Source organism: Dermacentor variabilis, chromosome 1, assembly GCF_050947875.1.
Source record: "Dermacentor variabilis isolate Ectoservices chromosome 1, ASM5094787v1, whole genome shotgun sequence".
Taxonomy (NCBI): Eukaryota; Metazoa; Arthropoda; class Arachnida; order Ixodida; family Ixodidae; genus Dermacentor; species Dermacentor variabilis.
This window is the reverse complement of record NC_134568.1, coordinates 173,389,879-173,414,716: the sequence shown is the minus strand read 5'-3', so window position 1 is coordinate 173,414,716 and position 24,838 is coordinate 173,389,879. Positions and strand designations below refer to the sequence as shown.

General features: G+C 43.8%; 1 protein-coding gene across 4 annotated transcripts in view; it reads left to right on the top strand.

The window, feature by feature from the left end:
- LOC142588094 (tRNA methyltransferase 10 homolog B-like) overlaps positions 1-24,838 on the top strand; it is a 62,545-nt gene that overhangs the window by 14,082 nt on the left and 23,625 nt on the right. For all 4 annotated transcript variants that reach the window (XR_012829668.1, XM_075699570.1, XM_075699560.1 and 1 more), the window contains exons 6-7: positions 4,236-4,388; positions 22,941-23,055. Coding sequence is in view for 3 of the 4 variants with exons in the window: in XM_075699570.1 (XP_075555685.1) it covers positions 4,236-4,388; positions 22,941-23,055 (268 nt within the window). In the remaining variant the exon portion in view is untranslated. The remainder of the gene's footprint in view (positions 1-4,235; positions 4,389-22,940; positions 23,056-24,838) is intronic.

Genomic DNA, 24,838 nt, shown 5'->3' with positions numbered 1-24,838 from the left:
TCAAAATTTTCTTGGTTCATTATTCATAAAGTTGGGCAATGTTGTTGTGAAAAAGAAGTCCTTAGACTCGTGCATAGCATGTGTGAGATCGTTTTTGATACCATTAATGATAATAGGATTAGAAGTAGACCTTTTAGCTCGTTTTAGTTTCCGTTTCAAGTGAATAATTTTTAGCGTTACCCAGGGTGTACGTTTATGCACTTTCTTTCGCTTGTTTGGTACGAATGTATCCAAACAATAATTGCACATATAAGCAAACTTTTTCCATAGCAAAGATACATTATCATGCTCTTCAGCAAGATCACTCTGGCAATTTTCCATATGCGCAATCACAGAAGCATCATCAGCTCTTTCGTTAATCTCTGAAATATCGCATGCTACTAGTTTTATGAGAAGCAAATTTCACTAGGGGAATTGACATATATACAAGACAGTGGTCTGATAAACCTTCTTCAACTATGACAGTGTGTTCTGAAAAACCCTGGTTTATAAAGGTGAAATCTAATATCGAGCAAGATGAACCCTGGATGCGAGTGGGCTGTTTCACAATTTGAACCAGGTCATGAATGAGCATGATATCAAAGGCAATATTAATATTTTTATTGAATTTGCTAATTCCTTGCAGTCGCTCCCAGTCGACGCTGGGTAAAATAAAATCACCGAGCAAAAAAACTTTCTTATTGCGACAGAAGTACATACACTCTCGCAATTTAATTAGGCAATCAGGAGTAGAATCAGGTGGCCTGTCATGCTATCATGCTATCAGGATAAAGCTATGACCCCATCAAGATATATTTACGCATAAACACTCAAGATCGCGGAAGAAGTCGAGTACCACTGCCTCAATATGCAGTGGTACATATGCAGTGGTTTGAGCCCTTAAGGGCAGTAAATTACATGCATTTATTTTTTCCAACTAGACGATTTTTCAGACGTTTCCGCAGCCCCAGGGGAGTTCGAAAAATCAGATGTGGACTGTGCAACTGACCAAGAAGATGCTTCAAATGGTCCGTGGGGCGAACGAGTGGCGGAAGGAGGACAAGAACAGAAAGGACCTATGCATTAAGGAATAAATGGAAAAGGAAGCATGCTGCTGCCGTTTTGAAGGAGCTTGAGCTCAAAAAACAAAGTGTTGGCTGATGCCGAGATGCAGATGACCCTCATCCAAACCAAAATAAACTCTTTAAAGCAATGAAACACAACAATGTGGCGTCGTGCGCATGCTGAGAGTATGTCAGCACAGCTGAGGTTGAGTTATGAGCTGTTGAGAGAGAATCTAAATTGTGACAAAGTTTGGGCCACATACCACTGAGCTTGCTATCAGTTGATAGAAATAGCTCTTATTCGAAAATATTTGCTTCTGTATGCATCTCCTTTTTATTCATATTTGAGAATGTCTGACTCGATTTGCAATATTTTTCGATGACATTTCATTTGCTATGCATTTTCCTAACCCCTCCCTTATATTCTTTTTTTGAATAACATAAACACTACTCCTTAGTATTCAAATTGGATTAAGCTGTTTTTTTTTTATTTTTTCATATGCTTACTAGAGAGTGACAACATCGGGCAATATGGTTTCAGCTTCTCTTGACATAAAACATAATTCTGCATCACTCAGGGAATTTTGCAAAGGCACTCACGGAAAACCTGGAAAACTCAAGGAATTTGGAAATGTGAACTTGGTAGACACCCTGAACTCCTTGCAGTCAGTATTGCTTCACATTACAGCAGACTTTTGTTAATTTGACTCCGGGTAATTCGGTACCGACTGAATGTCCCAGCTCGCGCTCATACATTTCGAAGCGCCAAGGCTTTTATTTATTTTGACAGTGAAATTGCCCCTTGCCCAATTATTCAAATTTGACTGGTCAGCTTGTATGCACTTGACTCCCACTAGTTGTGACTAGTTATATTGTCTAGTTCAAATTCTGGATGACCAGTGCTTTGATGATGTATACAAAGATATTGTGCACAAACCATCAATGATGATTGTTAATGTTAATGAATGCGCTGAATGAACAAAGAGCTAAAGAAAGCTATTTGCTTTAAAAGAGCGACACACACATTGCGATGTGTGTGTGTTGCCAACAGCTCTAGATAGCGCTAGGGGACAGCGAGTGTGAGCAAGACCTGCACTGACCAAAAACACCAGTTTTCAAAATACCCTTGGCAGAGTTTGTCTAAAATGGCACCTCACAATGAAAGGTCATTGTATTTACCGGATTATAACTGGCACCTTTTTCCCCAACAAAATGGCTCTGAAAATTGTCCATGTGTTCCAGTCCAACCAAATTCCAACCAATATCCAACCAAAACCATGTCGATGGCATTGGTAACAGTATAATGTTAGAGCCAGTGTCATTGCCATTGTAATTGCTAGGTGGTGACAGAAAAAGTTCTCATCATGGAGGACAGAAAAAGCTGGACCTCAGACGGTCAGCCTTTGCAAAGGCTGACTCGCAACGCCTCTGTGCACAGACTTTGATAAGCCTCTGTGCGTTGAATCTAGTGCACAGTGAAGTGTACGTTGCTTAGTTCACGATAGGTTTGCGTACGATTGGCTGCCAAAACTTGTGCTGGTTTCTTTCTTGAACCCATGCTGCTTGCTTTCTGCTTGTTGCACTTGAGGTCTTTAGTTCACGGCATCAATACCTAGAAGCATTGTCGCTGTTGAAACAGCAACTTTTGCTCTGGAGCGTCCACGGGATTACAGTCGCCAGCTCATAATTCGGACTCGGCGGGGACTGTCAAAATGTCCAAATAATTGGTAGTCCAAAATACTGGATTTGCCCAAAATAAGTGACTTTATTCCGCAAGTGGCCAAAAAGGGTGTGCCATAGTCCCAGATTGTCATTTTTGGAAATGCCTTCAATCTCGCATGGCTGTAGCACAATATGCATCGTTACCTAGGAGCGATGGCATTCTTGAGTCCAGATGCACCTGAGGCCCTCCCAACTACACCCCTGGGATCCAACACTGTTTACTTCATTGGAGGCCTTGTGGATGAAACTGTTCAGTCAAGCCCAATGTGGCTTTGGCAGGCCTGATGAATGTATTAGGTTTTATAGAAATAATAAAAGAGTTTATTATTATTCTTATTACTGGCACAGTGCCAGGCACACTATCTTATCACTTATGCTGCCTGGCGAGGCAAAATATGCTAGTAATGCGAAATATTGCAAAAATGAAAGTATCTTTAGAAAGTGATCGTTCATGAATATGGCCCAAGTTTGTCAACGCGTGCAGCTGCACGCACATGTATGCTTGACCTTGGCCTAGACGTAGCATGGCCGTGATTCACTAGCAATGGCTTCTATGCTATTCCTTTTCATGCTTCTTGCGCTTTGTCGGAGATCAGAGCGACGCTCTGACCATTGTCAATATATGCATAGAATTCTCATCGGTGTCTACTAGATCGACTAGGCTTCACTAGTTTCGGTTTCGCGGAATGTGGCCGACGTTTCAGAATACAAATATCGCTATTTTTGCTTTACTTGGTGACTATATTAGCATACAGTCATGCAGTCGGAGTCCGAATTATCGCACAGTACTCTGTAAGGTGTCCAAAATTTTAGGCACCTTACACCTTGAATCGCTAGCATTCGATTCCATTAATAATATATTACTACAATATATATTACTAATATAATGTTAATGTGAACCACAATCACATAATTTCAACCATAATTGCATGACACTTGTGATATGTTGGTCCCTTTATTGAGTTATTAGTACTGCAGTCCCCACTGGGGCTTTTAGCAGAATAGGTTACAAAAGAAAAGTGATTACAAAATTTGTAAAAATGAAACAAATACAGACACAAATCACAGCATATATAGTATACAAAACAGCAGAACACTGTTCTAAAAAGGAAGACAGGAAAACACACTTGCATGCACATGTACATGTGCATACCACACTCGTTTAGAAACAAAAGCATCAACACTTACCTGAAGAACTTCATCATGAATCTAAAGGGACACCAAAATGAATTTCAATTTTTGATGTATGCTGTGGATGACATCATGTAGGTCTTTCTGAGCTCTGTTGAGCTGCTGTTGCAGCTTTGGTACGGATTTTTCTCTACACCTGCAGTGTATACTCTACTTCCACCTGTTTACATATTTTTATGTCATGTCAGTCACGTCTTTTTGTCTGTGCACTTTGTTGTTTGCTGTTTTTGAACTAGGTGCTTTAGGCACTTAATAGTTTTTTTTTTTTTTTTTCAATAGGTGGAGATGAGGGCAGAAAGTCATGTGAAGCTGTTTCCTAAGGAGTCGCTGCTCTACCTGAGTCCAGATGCACCTGAGGCCCTCCCAACTACACCCCTGGGATCCAACACTGTTTACGTCATTGGAGGCCTTGTGGATGAAACTGTTCATAAGGTATTGGCAGCATTATTCTTGCTTGCTTATGTTATGTTAAGGACAGAATATTCTGAAAGTGTTTTCTTCGTGTTTAAGGTTCTTGCCCCTTCATGTTGTATGCAATAACTCAGTTTTCATGTATTATGTCCCATTAACGGACCCCCCCCCCCCCCAGGAGGCTTATTGAAGCCTACATGCGGCATTCATTTACGTAAAGCAGTATCTTGAGTACTTTTTTGAAGTTTGTTGCTTTTAGAAAAGGTTGGAAAATGCCATTCTAGCGAAAAGGATGTAAAAACTAAAATGCATGGCTTCACTCTTTTTTTCTTAATATAGTAGGTAAGTAACAATTCAGTGTTAGCTTTCTGTAAGTCCTTGCTTTTAGTGCATATGTATTATTGTACAAATGCACATTGTCGTGCAACAACAATTTCAGAATGGTATCAAACGGAGTTGAGCACTCTGCATGCTTACACTTATTTAATCAAATTTGGGCCTTACAGTTTTGTCTTCATTGCAGATAAAATTTTAGCACGCTACTTGTGGCACTGGTGCAGCTGGCTGTGGTTTGTTTACACTAGACTAGAATAATGTTGCCTTATTGGGATACAGCACTGCAGAGGTCTGCTAGACACAACGCACAGCGCTTCCATGTTCATTTTCCATTTTTGTGTCTACTGTATCTTTTCAGTGCCATATCCAAATAATACTATTCCAACAATCCTCAATGTGAGCTTTGATCGATGTGTTGGTAACGGTGGTGTGAATTTCACAGGTTCAAGAAAACAAATTCATGCACTTGGTAAGGCCATCTTCCTGGGGCTATAAGAATTGATTCCAGGCAGATGGTTTCTGTCACAACAGATAGATGATGACGCTGCAGCAGTTTGCATTTCCTCACGAAAATAGCAGCCTCATTTTGTCTTTAACCCTTTCACATGCTGTGTACAAAATTGTGTATGTCAAGATAGTGCATCAACAGCAACAGCATTGATGAGCTCAAAGATATTTGAAATATGTTGCACGTGTCTTTAAACACTTCTGATTGTAAATGTGCTGCAAGTTCTAATACCATGTGCAAAGTGTGTTAGTAAAAAGACTTGGAACGTAGACATTTCCGTGTTCTTGCTCAGTGTGAGTATGTCATATGTAGCGGGTTCGCTTGGTTTATTGTTTTTCACGCGTTGCACCAGGCATAATTTTCATGTGTCTGGATAGCTGCTTTTCAAGCCTGCTAGACATGAAATAGTTAATGTTCTCATATCTGATGTTCCTGTAATGAGTTTTCGCATAGAGTCCACATTCTGTAAACTTGACAAAACTCCCTTAAGAATTGAAAATTCTTAATTCTATATTCTATATTGCAGCTGTAAGCTCTTCATGATTATGAAGGTGAAGACATGGGGTGAAAATAACTTTTCAATCAGCAGAATTTATTGGCACCTGAAAAGGCTAACCGGTTCCCTGTTTCGTATGAGCTGAGATTTTCCTTGCAATTTTCTGTAGATAGCCATTTTGGAAATGTACAACTTGTTTGTCACAATTATGCCTAGTTTTTAATATTTCAGAAATGCAGGGCATGCGCTATCAGTTCAGATTAACTAACAGATGCCCAGATGGTCAAATATATTGGGAGTCCTCCTCTATGGCATCCCTCGTAGCCCACAGGACATCTTTGGTACATGAATCCTCAACATTTATTATCTGATTGTAACATCAAAAGCACTGCTGCCTACTGTGTATTAACAAGAGTAAGTCATGTGAAGGCTACACTGAGTGTATAATCTGAAGGAAAAATTCTCTGCATAATTGAGGATGAGATGACATGGTTCTCAATGACTAGTGCATGTGTGTAAGTTTTTATTGGGAAGAATTAGAGATGACCTCACTTGCATGTCAGACAAAGGACTTGGTGCTTTATGTGATTTCAAGCCTAGAAATTTTATGTACTTGAGCTGCAGGAAGCATACATATTTTCCCTAGCTTGAAATTGATATGCCTGGCTTTGGGATCATCTGTAACAAATTTTTCTATTCTTTAGGGCAAAGTAATGCAACGAAAGGTGAACATATTAGTCGTAAGTCATGCGCACATTACAAAACCTTCTGTGAAGAGGCATGCATCGGGCAATGCTTTGTACTGTCAACATTATCAGTTAATATAATTGATGTCTATAATTAACAATATGTTTAATAATGAGTGTATGAAAGTATGCAACATTTATTTTGACATAAATGTAAGATAGCTGGCATAGTAATCGAGCAACTTTATTGGGAAACATTTATAAAATGAATTGAATGAATTAAATGAATTAGTTGAACCTCGATATATCGAACAGTGCAGTGATCACGAAATAGTTTGATATAGCCAGAATTCAATATATAAAATCACATAAAAAATGCATCAAGAACTTCTGCAAATCACTCAATGAACCATGGGCTCGATTGGGGATCACTGTTCAGAGCGCGCAATCGGCCTAGGCTGCGCCGACTTCGCCCGCCAGGAGAACGTCATCCTCGTCAGCCACGAGTCGGCGCGACTTAGGCCAGTCGCGCGCTGCACAATTGAATGTGTGCTCCGAACAACGATCCCCGATTGCGCCTCAATCGTGGCACAGTAAATACTCACTTGAAGCTTCGCACGAAGTACTTATGTATTTATTTGGCTGAAAGTATTGCAGCAGTGTAGCCTGCTTCTTATTGGCAGCCGCATGCTTAAGAGGAAGCTTTAGCTCGGGTGCTCCTGTCTAAGTACATGTAAAAGGAGAATTAGTTTTTCTCGGCAACCACTGCATCAAATTTGACGAGGTTCGTTGCATTTAAAAGAACTTAAAATCTAGTGACTGTTGGTTTCGGATTTTTGATTTAGGCTGTCAATTTTTTTAAAAATTGGCAAATATCAACAATTTTAAGAAAACAAAACTCAAGTTTACAACTCTGTAACTCGGCAATAAAAAAATGGTATCACAATTCTGTGAATTGCATCTAATAGTACATCTAAAGTGGACAAAATTGATACGTTACACATAAATCCTAAAAAATTTTGTAATATAGGAATACGGCTTTTGCAAAACTCTTGTACACAATGTGACAAATTCACGCAGGATATAAATTGACATATAACATTTGTTGGCTTTGAATGATCTAATAGATGCCGTTTATAGAACCACGATATCTGTTTTTGTTGCAGAGCTATTAATTTGTAAACTTTGTGCTTCCATATTTTCTAACTTCTGAATTTTTGAACATTTCTTTTACAATATTCAGGCCCTAAATCGAAATTCCGCTTGCAACAGTCACTAGAATTTACCTTAATCTCTCAAATGCAACAAATTTCATTAAAATCGCTCCAGGGGTTACCTCAGAAAAGCGTTTTTGCGTTTTACATGTATTTGAATAGGCCGCGACAGAGTTAGGCTTGAGCTAAAGCTTCCTCTTAAACACATAGTCCTCAACATAGTCTAAACGATGCAGCGATAGCCCATGCCACAGTAGCGGTGTAGAAGGGCCAAAGCAGCTACAGCCTCAGTTGAAGTCGGGAGCGGGGCAACATCAGCGCTTTCGGAATCAACCTTGGCAGAGTCTTCGCTTGGCTGCTACTTCTGCGATCTCCACGACCGTCAATCGAAGTATTTTGGAACACTGTCAGTAACAAAGTATTAAGTGGCGTCTTCCAAGGCATCTGTGAGTGAGCCCAGTGAGTGCGTGCTGTCGCGCGGCTTTGTGGATGCAAACCGGACAGTCCTCGCGAGGCGTGGCAGGCGCAGAGTGCGGCACCGAGGAGAAGTCAGCGCGGCAAATGCAATGTGTTGTTGACATCGAACTAGCGAAGCCGCCGCGTGCATACGCCACTACATTCAAATGGCACCCTCGGTCGGCGTGATCAGTGTGTGCAGCTATAGTGCGTTAACAGTCGGGAACATCCATCGCGCTACCGCGATCTTCGAAAGTTGCAGGAAAGCTCATCGCCAGTCAATAGAGCGCATGCAGTCTGGTGAGACGGAGTTCGATATATCCATTTTACGTTCCACCCTGTTCGAAATAAAAAAATTAAGAATGCATGCGATTTTCCAGTTGATATAGAAAGTGTTTGATATACGCAGTAATTTGATATATGCGTGTTCAATATATCAAGGTTTGACTGTACCCACCATGGTGCATGCACAGAGATGGCAAGCAAATAAATGCTGTACTTATGAAAAAGCATAGAAACTTTTTGATCCGCCTCATTTCCTGAGCCACTATAAGTGGTACCGCACTATAACCAAAACAACAATTTTCACAGGCTGTGCATGTACAAAACACATAGACCAAGCACCCGTGAGTATCTGGGAATCGAAGCATATGACTAGGAGTTGCCCTTACTTTCGTTGGCGAGGTTCCTCCGCTTTCCAAGTACTGTACAGCTACTGCAAAGCATTTCATTGACTCTACATCAAACTCCGCAACTTTGACCGCCAACTCCCAACGAGATGGCGCTTGTTAGGCCTAGCTAGAGATGCCGAGTGGGGATGTTGAGTGGCATGCTGTTCAAGCGACACTCACCATTGATATATGTTCGTACCTGTAGATGAGTGCACAAAGATCTGGCGCGAAATCATGCGCAAAGGCTTAACTGACGGCAGCGCATGTGAAGTGGGGTTTATGGGTCATCAGCCGGCAACTACTACGAAGACGCATAGCAGAAGTCCTTACGCACGCATACTGGTAGGAACAGTGAAAGCTCACATTTATGGACAATGTTCTGAAGTGATAAATCTGGGGAACACAGTTTACACCGTCGCGGAGTTTGGGTCAGATGCACAATGATATATGCATGACGACGGGCGAACGCAAAACACACGTGCCATCTACCAATTTTTCTGTGGTGCAATAAAAAACAAATTGATTTTGCTGTCGAAATTTGTTTTTCTAGCCGCCTCGATAATTCAGACATTTTTGAGACCCCGTCTGTGTCCGAAAAAAATCAGTAGGCAACTGTATTTACTTTCTGTACACAACCTGAAGAGCCAAAGAGTGACAATGAGCACGTGTCCAGTGTGGACTGCAAGGCGTTGACAAACAGCCAGAGCAAAAGGCGTCTTCGTTGCCCAGGCAACCTCCGCGTCCCTGCTGAGCTAGCAGGCTGCTGCCTCATTTCCCCCCCCTCCATTCTTTATTTGTTGGGTCACTCTGCGTCTCCACCTCCTCCTCTGCATTGCAATTGTCACCCTCATTCCTGCTGGTGCACTTCATTGAGAAGTGTGCTTGCTGCCTCGCTTGTTTATGGAATTTTCTGGCAATCACATTATAACGGGTATTTCACCTAGCATGGCTGCACTATAAGCAGTATGCATATAGTTCTGTGGGAAGATACATGGTAGTCGGGAAAGACTGCATTATACCCAGTCCTGCACTATAAAAAGTTACATTATAAGTGATCTGAGCTGTATGGGGAAGGTGAAGGCACCTCGCTATGGAGAAAACCACCGAAAACATTTAAAAGGTACCACCATTGCTTAGGACAATATGCGCACCTTGCTGACATTATCAAATCTTAGTCTCATCTGCTTCTTGCTGACACCAGGCTCTGCAGGTGCAGCATGAAGCAATGTGGTGGTGATGCCAGCAAGGAGAGTAGATGCTGCTTGGTAGTCGGTTTAAGTGTTCTCTGCCTCTGTCTATATTTTGTGTTTGTACATGACAAGTGCATGCTTTGCCTTTTCGTTGGGATTTGGCGTTTGTTATCCTTTCCTCACTAAACGTATTAATGCGACTGGCATTTTTTGAGAATTTCAAGCACTTTTCGGTATGTCTGCGGGTGTCTAATCTCTTTTGTGCCCACCTGGATCACTGGGTACTTGATTGAATAGACAACTTGGGAATTGACAACTTGGGTCACTGGATACATGCAATTTGGCATGTGACACTAGGTATGTGAACATTCTTGGTCAATCTTGGACTCTTGGACATTCATGCCACTGTGTAGGTGCTCGGATAGACAAGCAAAACAAAAAGCAAGAAATGAAGTCTGCAACAGAGAAGCAAAAAATTTGGCATCATTAGCCAAGTGTAGAAAATGGAACCATAGCGTGCAATGAACATGGAGCGTTGGGCTACAGAGAAGTGAAGATGTCGGTAACAGAAAATTGAAGAAATTGGCTACACAGAAGCGAAGGATTTGGCACTACAGTGTGTCTCTACATTTCTTTAATGTTAATCGCATTAATATTGACATTCACTGTGAAATGGTTTCTGCTGCAATATATTTGTCCGTCCGTACAGTGAAATTCCACTAATTTGAATTCATGGATAATCTAAACTGCTCTGTTGGTCCCAACAAAGTCGTATGTGTTTGAATAGAGAAAGATTGAACAAAATTTCTCCATCCAGTGCATTGCTTTTCAGAAAAACTCAAGCCAAAGGTGAAGATTCCATGCTTCGCTAGCTACCGTAATGTTACATGCTGTAAAAATGACAAGGGGAGACGCGTTTGAAGCGGAGACAGAACCAGAGCAGGTAGAGCGGCATTACATTACTGCACGCTCGATCATGTCATCTGCAACATTGGACGCTTGGGAGGACAGCGTGCATTAAGCCACCATCCTTCTCGTCTCACCCTTGCACGTTCAGCAAACAGTGTGATCTTATCGCTCATGGACTTGCGTGCTGATTGAGGAAAGATATGACTTTCAATGCGAGCCCAGTGGTGGTTTTTAGTTTTGTGCGCTGTACCGCCTAATTGATTGGGCAGTATATTTAAAGGGGCTGTCCTTCATTCAAACTCTGTTTTATTCAAATTAATTTCTTGTCGCCTTGGTGTTTGTATTAATGAGATTCTACTGTGTGTGTGTGTGTGTGTGTGTGTGTGTGTGTGTACATATATATATATATGTACACACACACACACACACACATATACAGTTAAACCTTGATATAACGAAGTAGGTAAAATCGGCAATTTGCTTCGCTATGTTGAAATTTACTTTTATTGAAATCCGACCTTTTATGCAAATTAGTACAGTCTCTGATCGATTTTTCTTACACGGAAAGGGGCTGCAAAATTTTCCGAATTATCAGGCAATCGAAAAAATCAAATTTGAATCAGAAAACAATTCATTTTGATGAATTTGGGAGTCTGTGACAAACGTACGGTTTAATGATACGTCGACGATATCTTCACATCGGCGGTAATAATTAAGAGAAGCCCCCCGTGGCTGATAGCGTTGTCCCAGTACGGGCGACGCTATCAGCTGTGTGGGCTGATATTTTCACATAGGCAGTACGAATTAAGCGAAGCCAGCCACGCTCTTGCGTGCCCTCCGCCTTCATGGCTGATAGAATCGCCGGCACTGAGATGACGCTATCACGAAAAGTGCTGGTAGTGGGGAGCGAATGCTTCATCTTCTTCTCGCTCCAACGAGTCGCTGAAACTCGTGATTACGCAACCTCCAATACTAAACGCGGTGGAAGATGACTTACATGATGCCACGCCGTCTCAGCACACCCACTCTTTGCACATGCGGCAGATTACCCCTAAAGCCGGGGGGAGGGCTGTGTATTCGTTCAGCGGCGCTTACAGTCATGCGCAGCCACGGCTGAGGCGCCTGCCTGCCGAAGATCAGAGCTGAGAATGAGAATTGTTGTGGAATTCTCCTTTAACAGCTGTGTCATAATTCTGGTGTACGTGCTTTAACACGTTCACTGCGTCGTGGCCCACCGGTGGGTCACGCAACGCAGTCCAGCCGTGCTGGCGCAAACAACGAGGCGTTTCTTGCAGTGCGGCGACGACATGCTTCCACAAATGCATGAAAATGCGTTTCCACTATCATATCACAGATGGCGGTAGAGATACAAAGCGCGCCTGTATTTATTGACATTGGCGCTTGCAATGCGTCTGATGATAAAGCTGACGGCTATCAGGAAACGGCGAAGAAAATGTTCCAGCTACCCGCTCGAGCCTTTTGTTCGGGCGCTTTCCACATGCGCAACGTACTTTTGAAAAGCGCTCACAATGTGTGCAAGAGCTCAGCTGAAGAATTAGTCTGTCCTACTTGCAATAACTTGGGTCACTCTCAGTACCAAGCCTCGTGGTCCTCATCCTTGTGCTTTCCGTTTTTTACGAGCATTCAAAAATCGTGATGGACTGTCAAAAATTCGACGGAGGTACAGAAAACCAGAAGAAAAGACCCTGCGGTGGAAGCGGATCCGCCGGGTCACATGGCAGCCCAAATACATTGCCATCCACTTCGTGCGGCACAACTTCTGCTCCAGCGAACGTTGAGTGTTCAAGCAGCGACGATGACAGCCTCAAAGAGTTATTGGAAAGTTCTTCTGAACTGTGGGATGGTGAGTCAAGCGATTGCAGTGAAGTGGTATCTGAGGATTCGGAAAACGGTGATGTCCAGGCTGCATTACCTGCCGAAAACTGGAATGCGATAACGACTAGAGTTAGAGCGATGTCATATTCGAGCCCCCCTGTGCTAATCAGCCTCCCGACTAGCAACGATGCGCTCAGCTTGTTTTTTTTTGACTGATGACATTTGGGACATGATGGTTCGTGAGACAAACAGGTATGGGAAGCAGTACATAGACTCGAACGCCCTACAAGAGAAATCGCGCGTGGAGAAATGGACTGAGACAAACGTACAAGAAATGAAAGTGTTCGTTGGTGTACTGATCTGCATGGGTCTAGTAAGGCTTCCTAATCTGCAGCACTACTGAGCAAGAAGCGATCTGTACGGCGTAAACGGCATTCGCCAGAACATGGCCCGCGACCGGTTTCTGCTGCTACTAAGGTTCTGGCATTTCGCAGATAACGAGGAACCCAGCGCACAGCAGGATCGCCTCTATCGTATTCGACCCTTGATCAAAAAAATGAATCGCAATTTCTGCTCAGTGCTGGAGCCAGGCAAAGAGATTGTCATTGACGAAACGATGATTCCGTGGTGTGGGCGTCTCGCCTTTAGGCAATACATCCCTGGTAAAGCCCACAAGTATGGAGTCAAGCTATACAAGGCCTGCACGAAGGAGGGCTATGCATTGAAAGTGCAAATATAGGCCGGAAAATCTGGCGCCACAGCGGGCATGGGGCATGCCGAAGAAGTAGTAGTAAATTTGATGGCTGGCTTCACCGGCTGTGGTCGCACACTTTTCGTCGACAACTTCTACGCGAGCATGCCGCTTGCGTCACGCCTGTTGAAAGATGATACATTTTTATGTGGCACTCTCCGATCGAACCGAAAGGGGCTTCCGAAAGAAGTTACACAAGCTACAGTAAAAAAAGGGGAAGTCGTTGGTCTTGAATCCCACAACGGCGTAAAGGTGCTGAAGTGGTTGGATAAACGGCCCGTTCTCATGATGACAACGGTTGCTGAGCATGATGCCAGCCTTGTTGATACCGGAAAAAAATGAGAAAGGGTGAGCCGAATATGAAACCGCGCACAGTCCTCGACTACAACGTGGCGAAAAAGGGCGTAGACTACAGTGACCAGATGACGTCCTACTACTCCTGCCTACGGAAAGGGCTCAAGTGGTATAGGAAAGCTGCGGTGGAGCTCATCGTTGGAACTGCAGTTGTGAACGCATGGGTTGTCCGTTCAATGGTGGACGGTAAAACGTCGCCAATCATCGAATTCCGTGAGGAGTTGGCACGCGCACTCTTCGCCACAGCTCACATTGAGACCGAAAGGACACGCGGAACAAAGCGCGCCCATACGCTATAAAAGGCCGATGGACCTGCACGGTCTGTCCGAAGGAGATGTACTGGATGCTACGCATCACTGAGAGCTCGCAGAAGTCCAGAGCAGGCAAGGGTAATGGCGAAGAAAATTGTTACGTTTTGCGCAGATTGCACGGGAAGGCCATTTATGTGTTTGCCATGTTTCAATCTTCTGCACGAGTAGAACTCCTGAACATAGACTACGTTTTAGACATCGTGAGCTGGTGGCACGTAAGACGTTTAGTTGCAAATGCTGTGATTTGAACTGTTTTTTTTTCTTCCGAAAGTTATTCTGGAAGTACTTCAATAAAATGTCGAGTTTGAGGTCTTGTACTTGAGTTTTGGTGCTTAGTGAATGCTGAAACGCAGGGTCACGTGGCTTTGCCCTACAAAGGGTAGCTGGTCGGTGGGTAGTAAACGTAGCAGGCAACGGCTTCAAAACGCAAACTCTTTATTGTGGAAACTTGTGCATGCCCAGGAAAAGAAAGAAGAATCGAGGGTGCGAGAGCAACAAGCGCTTCTGGCACTTGTTCGGACCAGAACGACCGAAACTCTTGGCCGCGCTCTAGTTACATAAAGCAGAAATTTTGTAGACTGAAAGGGCGCCGCTTTTCAAGGACATGCTTGAGAATGCGCTTCAGTCGCGTTCACTGGGGATGAAGCGAGCAGAGTTGCGGTAATAAATGACTCGATAAATTCTCCAGATGCCGTATGCTACAAAGATCCATTATCCATTTTGTTTTTATGATCCATTTGGTCCTTCACGTCAGGTCATTATTGTTCGATGACGTAGCCGTGCCGCTCAAACGTCCATGGGAAGCGACCTGACTATTGGATCATTGGCGACTGTACCTCACTATTGGATGCACCTTGCAGCCCATATTGAACCACAGCGCGCAACGAATGGCGAACGCTATCGTCAACGCGGGTACCTGCTGCTTTTCATTTCTGTGATTGGTCGAGAGCTGCTTTCGTCTGATGATCCCGTCAGGCTTACGTCACGCGAAATGGAGCGGAAAAGGGACAATGTATTCTTATAAAATGCGGCCCCAGTGAAGCAACTTCCTAGAAGTGCACGGGCCAAGTGAATCACGTGATGATTTTCTTCGCTAGCATACGTGATTGAAGTAACCCGCGCTAGCTGCGACCGAAAATGCCAGTAAAGCCATCTTCAGCACACGGAAAAAAACAGCCTCAGAAGTGTGCCCCACCGGTGTGTCACGCCGCACCCGCGGAAAGCCTCGGGTGACCCACCGGTGGGCCACGACGCACAGAGATCAAAACTATGATAACGGGCTACGCAGTGAACGTGTTAATACATTGCTAGTTACTCTTGGTAACTAACAATGATGGTGGTATTGCTAGTTACTCTTGGTAACTAGCAATGCAATAATAAATAGCAATGTTCATTATCCTCATGAGAGAACAAGAATTGTGATTGGTAGTCATCCTCTAGAAGCTGTGGAAGTTTACATTTAGCTAGGCCAATTAGTCCCAAGGAAACTGGGTTGTGAGAAGGAAGTTTTCTAAGTAAAAGTGAGTGAGAGCATGTACAGCAGGCAGGCGCTCCCAGGTCATTACTTGGCAGCTTACCATTATGGTTGAGAAATGGAGATTATATGATTGCTTCATTCTACCGATTGTAGCATATGGGGTAGGAACTTGGATAATAAAGATGCTTTAGAAAAAGCTGAGGACTGTGCAGTGAGAAATGGAATGAAAAAAAGAAATACTGCAGAACTCATCTCATGATGGACTGTCGACGCTTATGTGAATAGCAATCAAGTAGTGTAGCGACATACACTGTTCCTGAAGTCAAATTGATTTAACACGTGTAGTGGTAATTGTGAGACCTCCGTTGCTTCGGCCATATACCACATACTCTGATATTGTTCCACTATGCTGTGGCATTCACTTGCCAGTCTCCCATGTGCATGGAGGCATGGCGACGAGGGAAGTGAGATGGTGACGATGGTGTGACGAGGACAGTATCACGACAACCGGATACAGAAGCGGGAATGACGATGATGGCTTGACATAGATGGTATGATGGCATCTGTGTGACGACGATGGCATGACAATAGCGGTATAATCACAATTGAATGATAACAGTGTACAGTCAAACTCGGCTATATCGAACTCACAAAAAACGCCTATCAGTTTGATATAGAGCATAATTCGATATAAGCCTGCTAAATAATTGGATGTCATAAAGGCACATATCATTTATAAAATCACTTTATTGATGAATGTAGCTTAGTTTCACATGAAATAGTCCTGGGGAAGTATTCTGTAAGAGTCCACCTAGTGGACGCGTCCCTTTCTTCTGCTGTTGAAGCTCTGATTGGTTGGGCTGGGCTGCACTTCCGCAGCAACCAGATGCCACAGCTAATCAGCACTTGAGCAGCAGATGAAATGGACATGTTCTCATGGACTATTACAGAATACCTCCCCTGCATTTTCTTCTGCTTGGCCAATTTTGCTGCCTGCGACACATGCACTTCTCCACATTGTCTAAGCAGTCGGAGCGGCTGAGGCCGCAACCTTCTGCATTTGCACAGAAGCACCGGACTAGTGCGAGTGCACCAATCACTTTGGAGGATGTGGGCAAAGGGCCGTTGTTGCTTTCCTTATTGCGCCCCTTTCACTTGTGCTTGGTATGGTGTCGACAATGTAGTCTTCGTTTTTGGGCTCTCCCATTGTTGCGACACCATTATCTGCACTCACAAACTCGTCCACCGTTGATTCATCAACAGCTTCCTGAAATTCTGACAGCTTGCTCCAAACTTTGGCAACACCGGCAACGGCTTCGTCGCATTCATCAGAATTTACAGTCATCACCGAGCACACGAAAGCCGGCACGCCTGAAGCAATTTCGGATGAACCACTTGTACACAGCCGCGCATACGCATCGAACGCCACGGGCACCGGGTCGCAAGTTTGGTCGCTTTAGCTCTAATCTCCCTCTTATTCTTCAAGATCGTGCTGAGAGTGCTCCTCGGAATCGTGCACGCTGCGGGGACATCCGACTTCTCACTTCGTTCGACCCGATTTATGATTTCGAGCTTCACGACGAAAGGCGAATTCTGCCACTTCATCACGGCAACACTGCAAGAGAAGGCCCACAAGGCGCAAACACAATTAACCAGAAAAGCAACGAGACAAATCACACTTTCGCCATCTTGCACGACGTGGGCACAAGAGCCTCTGATTAGCTGTCTGAGAAAGCGCTGCGGGCTTGCCAGGATCATTTTTTGCGAGGGGGTGTTGACGGCTCACCCGAGGTAGCGCGGTCACGGTAGGGAGAGCGGTTGGATGGAGCCGCGCCGCCGGATTTCCCTGCCACCGCAAGGGAAAGCCAACTTCTGGGGGCACTTTTCCGCCGCTTGACGTTCGATATATAGGGAGTCGCTGCTATTTTTGTTCAATGTAAGCGTAATTTTTGCTTTATATACTCTTTGTAACTATACCATGTCCAGAAATTGTTTGATATATAGAATAATTTGATGTAAACAGGTTCGATATAATCGGGTTTCACTGTAATCACGATAGAATGATGAACAAGGAATGACTTCGATAGATCGACAAAGGTGGTATGATGACAATGGGATGACGATACTGAAGTGATGACGATTGGGAAACGGCAGTGTGACGACGATGGCATGACAGCAGTATGACAGTGATGGCATGACGACAGTCGGATGTTGAAATTATAATGATGATGAACAAATGACTGTGACGGCATCCTGATGACGCTACGACAATGAATGAATGACGGCGATGGCATGACAATACTTTAACGAAAGCCATAAAACTTAGTTGAAACTTAGTTGAAAGTTTGCGCTTGGTGTGTCGTCTTCTCTTACGTCCGTGTAGCTTTTTGTTGTGCAATATCATTTGAGTAATGGATTACCAACTTGCCCGGAATGCTGCTCTCTTTAACGAAAAATTTGTGGCGTTAATTTAGTGACAGGAAACGCAAGAGGGACAGGATAGAACAGGATACTGGCGTCCTATACTGTCCCTCTTGTGTTTCCTGTCACTTATTTTATGCCACAAATTTTTCGTTAAAGCAATGCACCAACTTACAGAACATTATACTCTGCTAAAGCATGACGGCATGACTACGAGCGTATGATGACAATGACTGTATTACGAAAGCGGTATGACGACGATGGCATGACAAGAGTGAGATGACGAAGCTGTAGTGACTGTGGCATGACCACGATGGCATAATGGCGATGGTCTGACAATGCAGGCTTGATAGCGACTGTCTGACGATGACAGCATGAAAAGGGCAACATAAACAGGATTGAATGACAACAGAATGATTATGATACAATGACAAAGAAAGATTGACGTTGATGGAATGACGAAGGCGGTACGTATGACGACAATGGGATGAAGTTACTTAAGTGATGACAATGATAAAATGGTAGTGTGATGACGACTATGTGGCAATGATGACGTGATGGCGACGGCATGACAAAAGTCAGATTATAAAGCTTGATTGATGGTAACGACCACAATGGCATCACAATCTCGAGCTCATACCTAGTGGCCCAAGCTATTCGACAACTTGAACCATCTGGTTGGAGTAGAAGGCGTGACGACAATGGCATGAGGAGAGTAAGATCACAAAACTGGAATGACGACAATGGAATGACCACTGCGGCATCACGGCCAGGAGCACATACCTAGTGGCCCAAGCAGGTAGACAGCTTGAGTCACTGGATCGACATGGGAGCACAGACAGACAGACAGACGGACGGACGGACTCAAAACATGGCTGAAGTAGGCAAAAAATGCTATTCGCATTAAAATGATATGCATGACCTTAGGAGACAGTGATGTGGCTTATAAAGCAAATGTGGGGTAGCTGACATTCTTGATAAGCGGTAGAAATGGAGCTGGGCAGGCCATGTAATGCATAGAGCAGGTAACTCGTTGCCTATTAGCATAACGGAATGGGCGCAATAAAGAAGGGAACTACCCTTGTGGATGGCAGAGGATTAGGTGGTAGGATGAAATCCAGGAATTCTCATGTAGTGGATGAAACGAGCTGACACAATACAGTTGTAATTGGAGATCACTGGAAAAGATCTTCATCCTGCAGTGGCTATGAATTAGGCTGGTGATGATGAATTACTAATGTCAGGTTGTTTTTCTGTCTCTCTCCCTTTATTATGGCTATTGCTTCAGTTGCCTAAGATAACAACCAAACTCGAAAGTTGACGATGATGTATGGGGTTTTCTGGCGCAAGAGCACTAAAGTTACAACACAAATGTTGAGCCCTTGAAAAAGCTGAAGACTTCAGCGATTCCTTTGGCCCCTGACTTGTTTACTGTGACAGCAGGATTGTCTCACCCACTACATTAGCTTAGTGGCTATAGTGTTACGTTGCTGAGTTCGAGGTTGTGAGTTTGATCTGGGCCATGGCGGCCACATTTTGATACAGGTGCAACGCAAAAAAAAAGCTTGTCTACTTATATATAGGAATATGTTAAAGAAACCCAGGTGGTCAAAATTAATTCTGTTGTTCCTCACTATGGCATGCGTAATAATCAGATTGTGGTGTTTGCACATAAAACCCGAGAATATGAAACTTTAGATGATGATCGGATGTCGGGTAATCATGCGTGTCACGCAGCAAGTCACTGCGCAGACTTTCTGGCACAACAAGGAGGAAGCGGGCTCCACTAGCCGAGTAACTTATTTTATAGAACAGGCCGTCTTGGATAGAAAGCGGACCACTGGCTTCGGGAGCGCGGGCCGTGACAAAGAGAAGCTCCAAGCTTATGTCATTAAAGGGGTCCTGAGCTACTTCTAGGGCTTTGTGAAAGAAATGCAGTCTGCGGATAGCACATGCTGCTGTGAACATCTTGGCCAAGTTTTGCATTCGAGCGTGGGTGTGGAGCATGCAACTGGAGTGCGAAGTCACCTGTTTCTCAAGCGCTCTCTTTTTAACAGAACTCTGCTCCTCATTCTTTTCTGGCTGCTTTACTTCATAATATGGCAAGGTTACCATACGCAGCTGCTATTGGCCAATAGCTGACAACAATCAAGAAGGGTGTTTGGATCAGTGTGCTTATTCCTACTGTTACTGGGTATATTTATTCACTCAGCTTAACAAACAGGTTGAAGTAAGTGAAAATCTGCTTTTGAATTTCGATAACTACATACTTCTAGAGGAAGACGACTATCGTCGGCCCATGTGCAACCGGCCGCATAATGGCCATCCTGCTTATCGGTGTTGAAGCCGTTGAGTCTCACTAATTTAATTTAGTTTTGACCACTCAGCTAGCCTTGAACCACGCGAGACTTAAGGTTTTAACACTTGCTAGTGTGCGCTCACTCCTGGCCGCTCCTGTTTAGATGCCTTGGAAAACTTCGCTTCGTATTGAGCTATTAATAGTGCTTCAAAATGCGCAAGTTTGATGTGGCTAATATCTGTCGATCAAGCTGGTGCAGGACAGTGCTGGTCTGCACCATGTAGCATGGCCAGACTGGTGCATATGAGTGCGGGTGTGCACTCGGGCACTGTTGTGCACAAAGACGTTGTGCATACACACTACAGTTACATGTAGCTGCGGTCTGCTACATAGCGTAGATACCACGACCACTGGCTGAGCGCACTGTGGCTCGTTCAGAACAACCACATTTGGCTCAGAAGCTTTACGTTCGGTGTCTTGTAGGCACCAAAATCGGAAGTAGTGGCATCTATGTGAACATCCAAAATAAAATTTTAACTGCCCGCCACGGTGATGTTCAGTAGGCTGAGCATTGTTGGCATGCCCCACTCTGCCGCAGCCTTCGCAGTGCAAGGTATTGAAGAAGCGAGAGCACCGCAACGGGGATGTTTGATTGCCAGTAACGTTGCTTCTGCTGAATGTATTGCAGTACATCTTGAGGTAAAGTATTTCTGAAATAGACTACCTTAACTTCAAATGCATTTCTCGACTTCGATGAAAAGTGGTTCAGGGCCCCTCTAATTTAGCAACATTCTCTCACAGTGGAGACCGCCATATTCTCATTTGATTGCTTGCTTGTTCCTAAAATAATGGAGTTCTTTGACTGCTGGGAAATGGCCAGGAATTGAGCAGTTATAGAGAGTTTGGAGGGTTGAAGCGCAGTTGACGAATAATCTGGCAAATAAAAGCAAGTATGACTAAAGTGCACAGTGAGCCAACATCCTTTCATAAGTTGCTGAATTAAATGCTTCTTGCTTTAAAGCCTCATTGGCTCGTTTTGAATTCCTCAGCTGAGAATTAACCACTACAGAGGTTGCTACAAGGGCAGTCCAGAGCAAAATGATCCAGCGCAACCAACAAGACTCTCACGAAAGGGTGATCATTTTTGCTCTGAAATTTCAATGCCCAACTATTAGGCACTTTGCCACTGCTATTCCTGCAAGCTACCATGCAAAAGAAATTGTGCTGTTGTCATTGCGATGTCGTCGTTGGCCGTGATGCCGACATTACTTTCAGCATTGTTTTCCACCAGCCAGCTGATTCTTGGCGCATCCACCATTTGGATGTGTGCTCATTGTCATTGTTACATTAGGGCGATTTGTGCTGTTGATGCTATTTTCATGACCATGATGATGAATTGCACAGCAATACTTCGCTTTCTTTTCTAGAACACCTTCTACGAACAACTTCTACCTTTTCAGTCGTACTTCTGCCTCTGAACCTCTTTTCATTTTCTTTACGTACTGGAACATGTCTTCGTCTAAATTCCTACTAGCTCAACTTTGCCTTAAGTTGTTTGTGATGCACTCATTGTCATCCTGATATGCTGCAGTACTACCTGTTATCACTTCCGAAATACTTGCACAGGTGTCACCAGTTTTAGAATTTGTGTGAAGTGCAAAACCTTGCACAGATCACCAGGCTCTAGTGATTTTCTGTAGCGCAGTGGTTAGCATGTCCAGCTCACAAGTACACATTGCTGCAGTGACATGAGCTTGAATCCCAGTGGCAGAAGTATTCAAAGGTTAAGTGATTATTTGGCTTGCCTCTGTGCATTTTGAACACATTTGTTGCAACAACTTGGATGTTCCACCTCAATTATGAGACCATTATATACTAGCAGTTCTATGTGCTTTAGAGATGCCTATGAGGCAACAATAATATTATATTGGTATTATGTAGTAATTTATTGTTTGGCTATGCAAAACAGACATGGGCTCCCTGGCACCACTTTGTTGGCCAAACTGCAGCTCTATACGTGCATAAACAGGTTTTCAGTGCCAGCAGCGTAATGGTGATAGTGGGCAAAGTTTTCATTTCTTCACAATGTGGCAATGGGGATGAGGATGTTGAAGCAGCTTGACGGCACAATGTATAATATTGATGACAACAACAGTTGTTGTAAGCGTATTGAAATGGACAGATGAATAGACAAAATAATACATTATTAAGCTTTTGAATGCTGTTGCAAGAGTAAAAAATTTCTGCCAGGTACCCCAGCTGGCATGGCTGTATGCTGACTGGCAAAGGAATAATGTTTTGTTTAGCCTACTGCATTTCTTGGTTCTGTGTCACACTTTGTGCTTGAACTGCTTATTTAAAAAAATTTTTTTTCACAACAATTTGGTTAGGTTCTGCCATGTTCAGAGAATATAGATTCAGATATCATTTTTGGTTCAGGTTTGGTTTGACACCATGATTTGAAGACCTGTCAGAGTACAGAGACTACATTGGACATACATTAAATAATAAACATATTGGGAACTGATTAATAAAATATTTTTCGATAAACCTTCAAGTTGAATTAAATTCTACATTTTTTCTGTTCTGAAGCTAAAATATTTCCTAGTGTGTGTGTAGCATTTTTAACCCCTGTTTGTTGTGCCTCTTCGTGTGCAGAACATTAGCCTGAGCAGCGCACGGGCAGAAGGCATTCGGTGTGCACAGCTGCCAATTGATGAATTTATGGAGCGCTGTGGGGGTACAGGTTGCAAGATTCTTACTGTCAACCAGGGTAGGTAACTCTGTATTTCATCTTGATCAGTCACTTTCATCCAACAAGTCTCTTTCAGTATAAGAAGAGTAAATGGTGCCAACTTCAAGTTGAATGCAGTGCAAAAGTTATGGAAATACAGATTTAAATGTCAGTTCAAATAATCGTTGTATCCATCTATAAATTTACAGCACCAGTGTGGGTGAGAAAGGTAAAAAAATCTGGTAGGCTGTTATCAGTTAGCAGATGCAATGGGGTACATCAGATGTCTTGCATCTGCTGCAGAGAGGGTGTATGGGCACAAGGGTGCAAAAATGATGTAACCCAAATACACAATTTACATTTCTTCACACATTAGAAAGCTTCCATGCTTAACTCTTGTTAGAGCTAGGGGAGGTCTTAAAGGGAAGCTGAAACGGTTTTCAATTTCCATGAATTGCTGGGATTGGGAAGAACAGACCTAATAATTTACGGTTCCGAAATTTTTTTCTTCGTTTTGTTAATATAAGGGGCGGAAATCGCTTTCTAAATCACCCCCGCGGACACGCCCCCATCGCCTCCCGGAGCGCCAGGTGAGGTGGTTGCCAGAGGAGAGAACCAGCGAGAGTGACGTCATTCGCGGGGACCGAGCTGCCGGACTGGCATGCCTCTTTCCGTCCTGCGCTTTACTGAACGACGCTACGAGAGATCTGCCACCGCCTTGTTTTCTTTTGCGATTTTCGTAAACTGTTCTTTCCTTCTGTGCTGCGTGAGTGCCTACAGCCAAGGGCGCCCAACATGCCCTCGTTCTATGCAGCATTCGGCTGCGCGAACACAGGCGGGCGAGATGATGTGGTATTTCACAGGTTCCCGAAGGACAAGAAGCTTGCAGCGCAGTGGGTCCGTGCGGTGAGGAGAGATAAGTTCGTGCCGACGAAATCAACTGTGCTGTGCTCGGACCATTTCCGTGATAGCCGGATAGCCTTACGACAAATGCGGAAACACATTATTGCTAGCGTTGCTATACTCCGTTTCATACATCAGGTGCAACGCTGTGGAGGCTTGAGATACTTCTTGCAGTGGCTGCGTTTGCACTTAGAAAAAGTTCGGTGTTTCTTGACCCGATTTTTTAGAAAATTTTCCATATATAAGCCCAGTTCTGAATGAAAGAAAAAAAAGAATTTACCCATAGAAACAATCCATGTACTTATACGGCTGCTAACACATTCTCTTAAATCAATTTTCTTTTCTGCATTTTTTAATTGCAGCCCGTCGCGGCAGCTTCACGTGCATGCTCGCGCGAGCAAACGCCGCTGGCATGCTGCGAAGCATAGACGGAAATGCACGCAGTAATAAATTTTGGTGACCGGACTTCGTGCATAGCTTCCACAGCGTTGCACCTGAGGTATGAAATGGAGTATAGGCTTGCCTAGTGACATTCGACATGCGGTTGCAGTTATTGTGTTTACCACAACGCGGTGCTAAAACTGCCTAATATCTTTATGTCAACACTTGCATGGAGCACGCATACTGATTCTTGATTGAGCCACAATCGAAAAGTCGTCGAACCATAGTGTGAATATTGCACATATAATACCTCTGGCCATCTCTGGATGTGTATGATAAGCAACTTCCATGACTGTACCTCGCAGCACTGCATGTGCGCGCTTTGAAACGCGGCACTTATGTTCGCGATCGTGTATCAACACTAAAAAACCACGGGACTTTAGACAAGCAGCGGCAAGGTGCTTGACATCGCGGAATTGCACCCGTGTTTACAATCTAATGAGAAGTTATTGGTTCGGCATTCTTCCAGCAGCAAGTT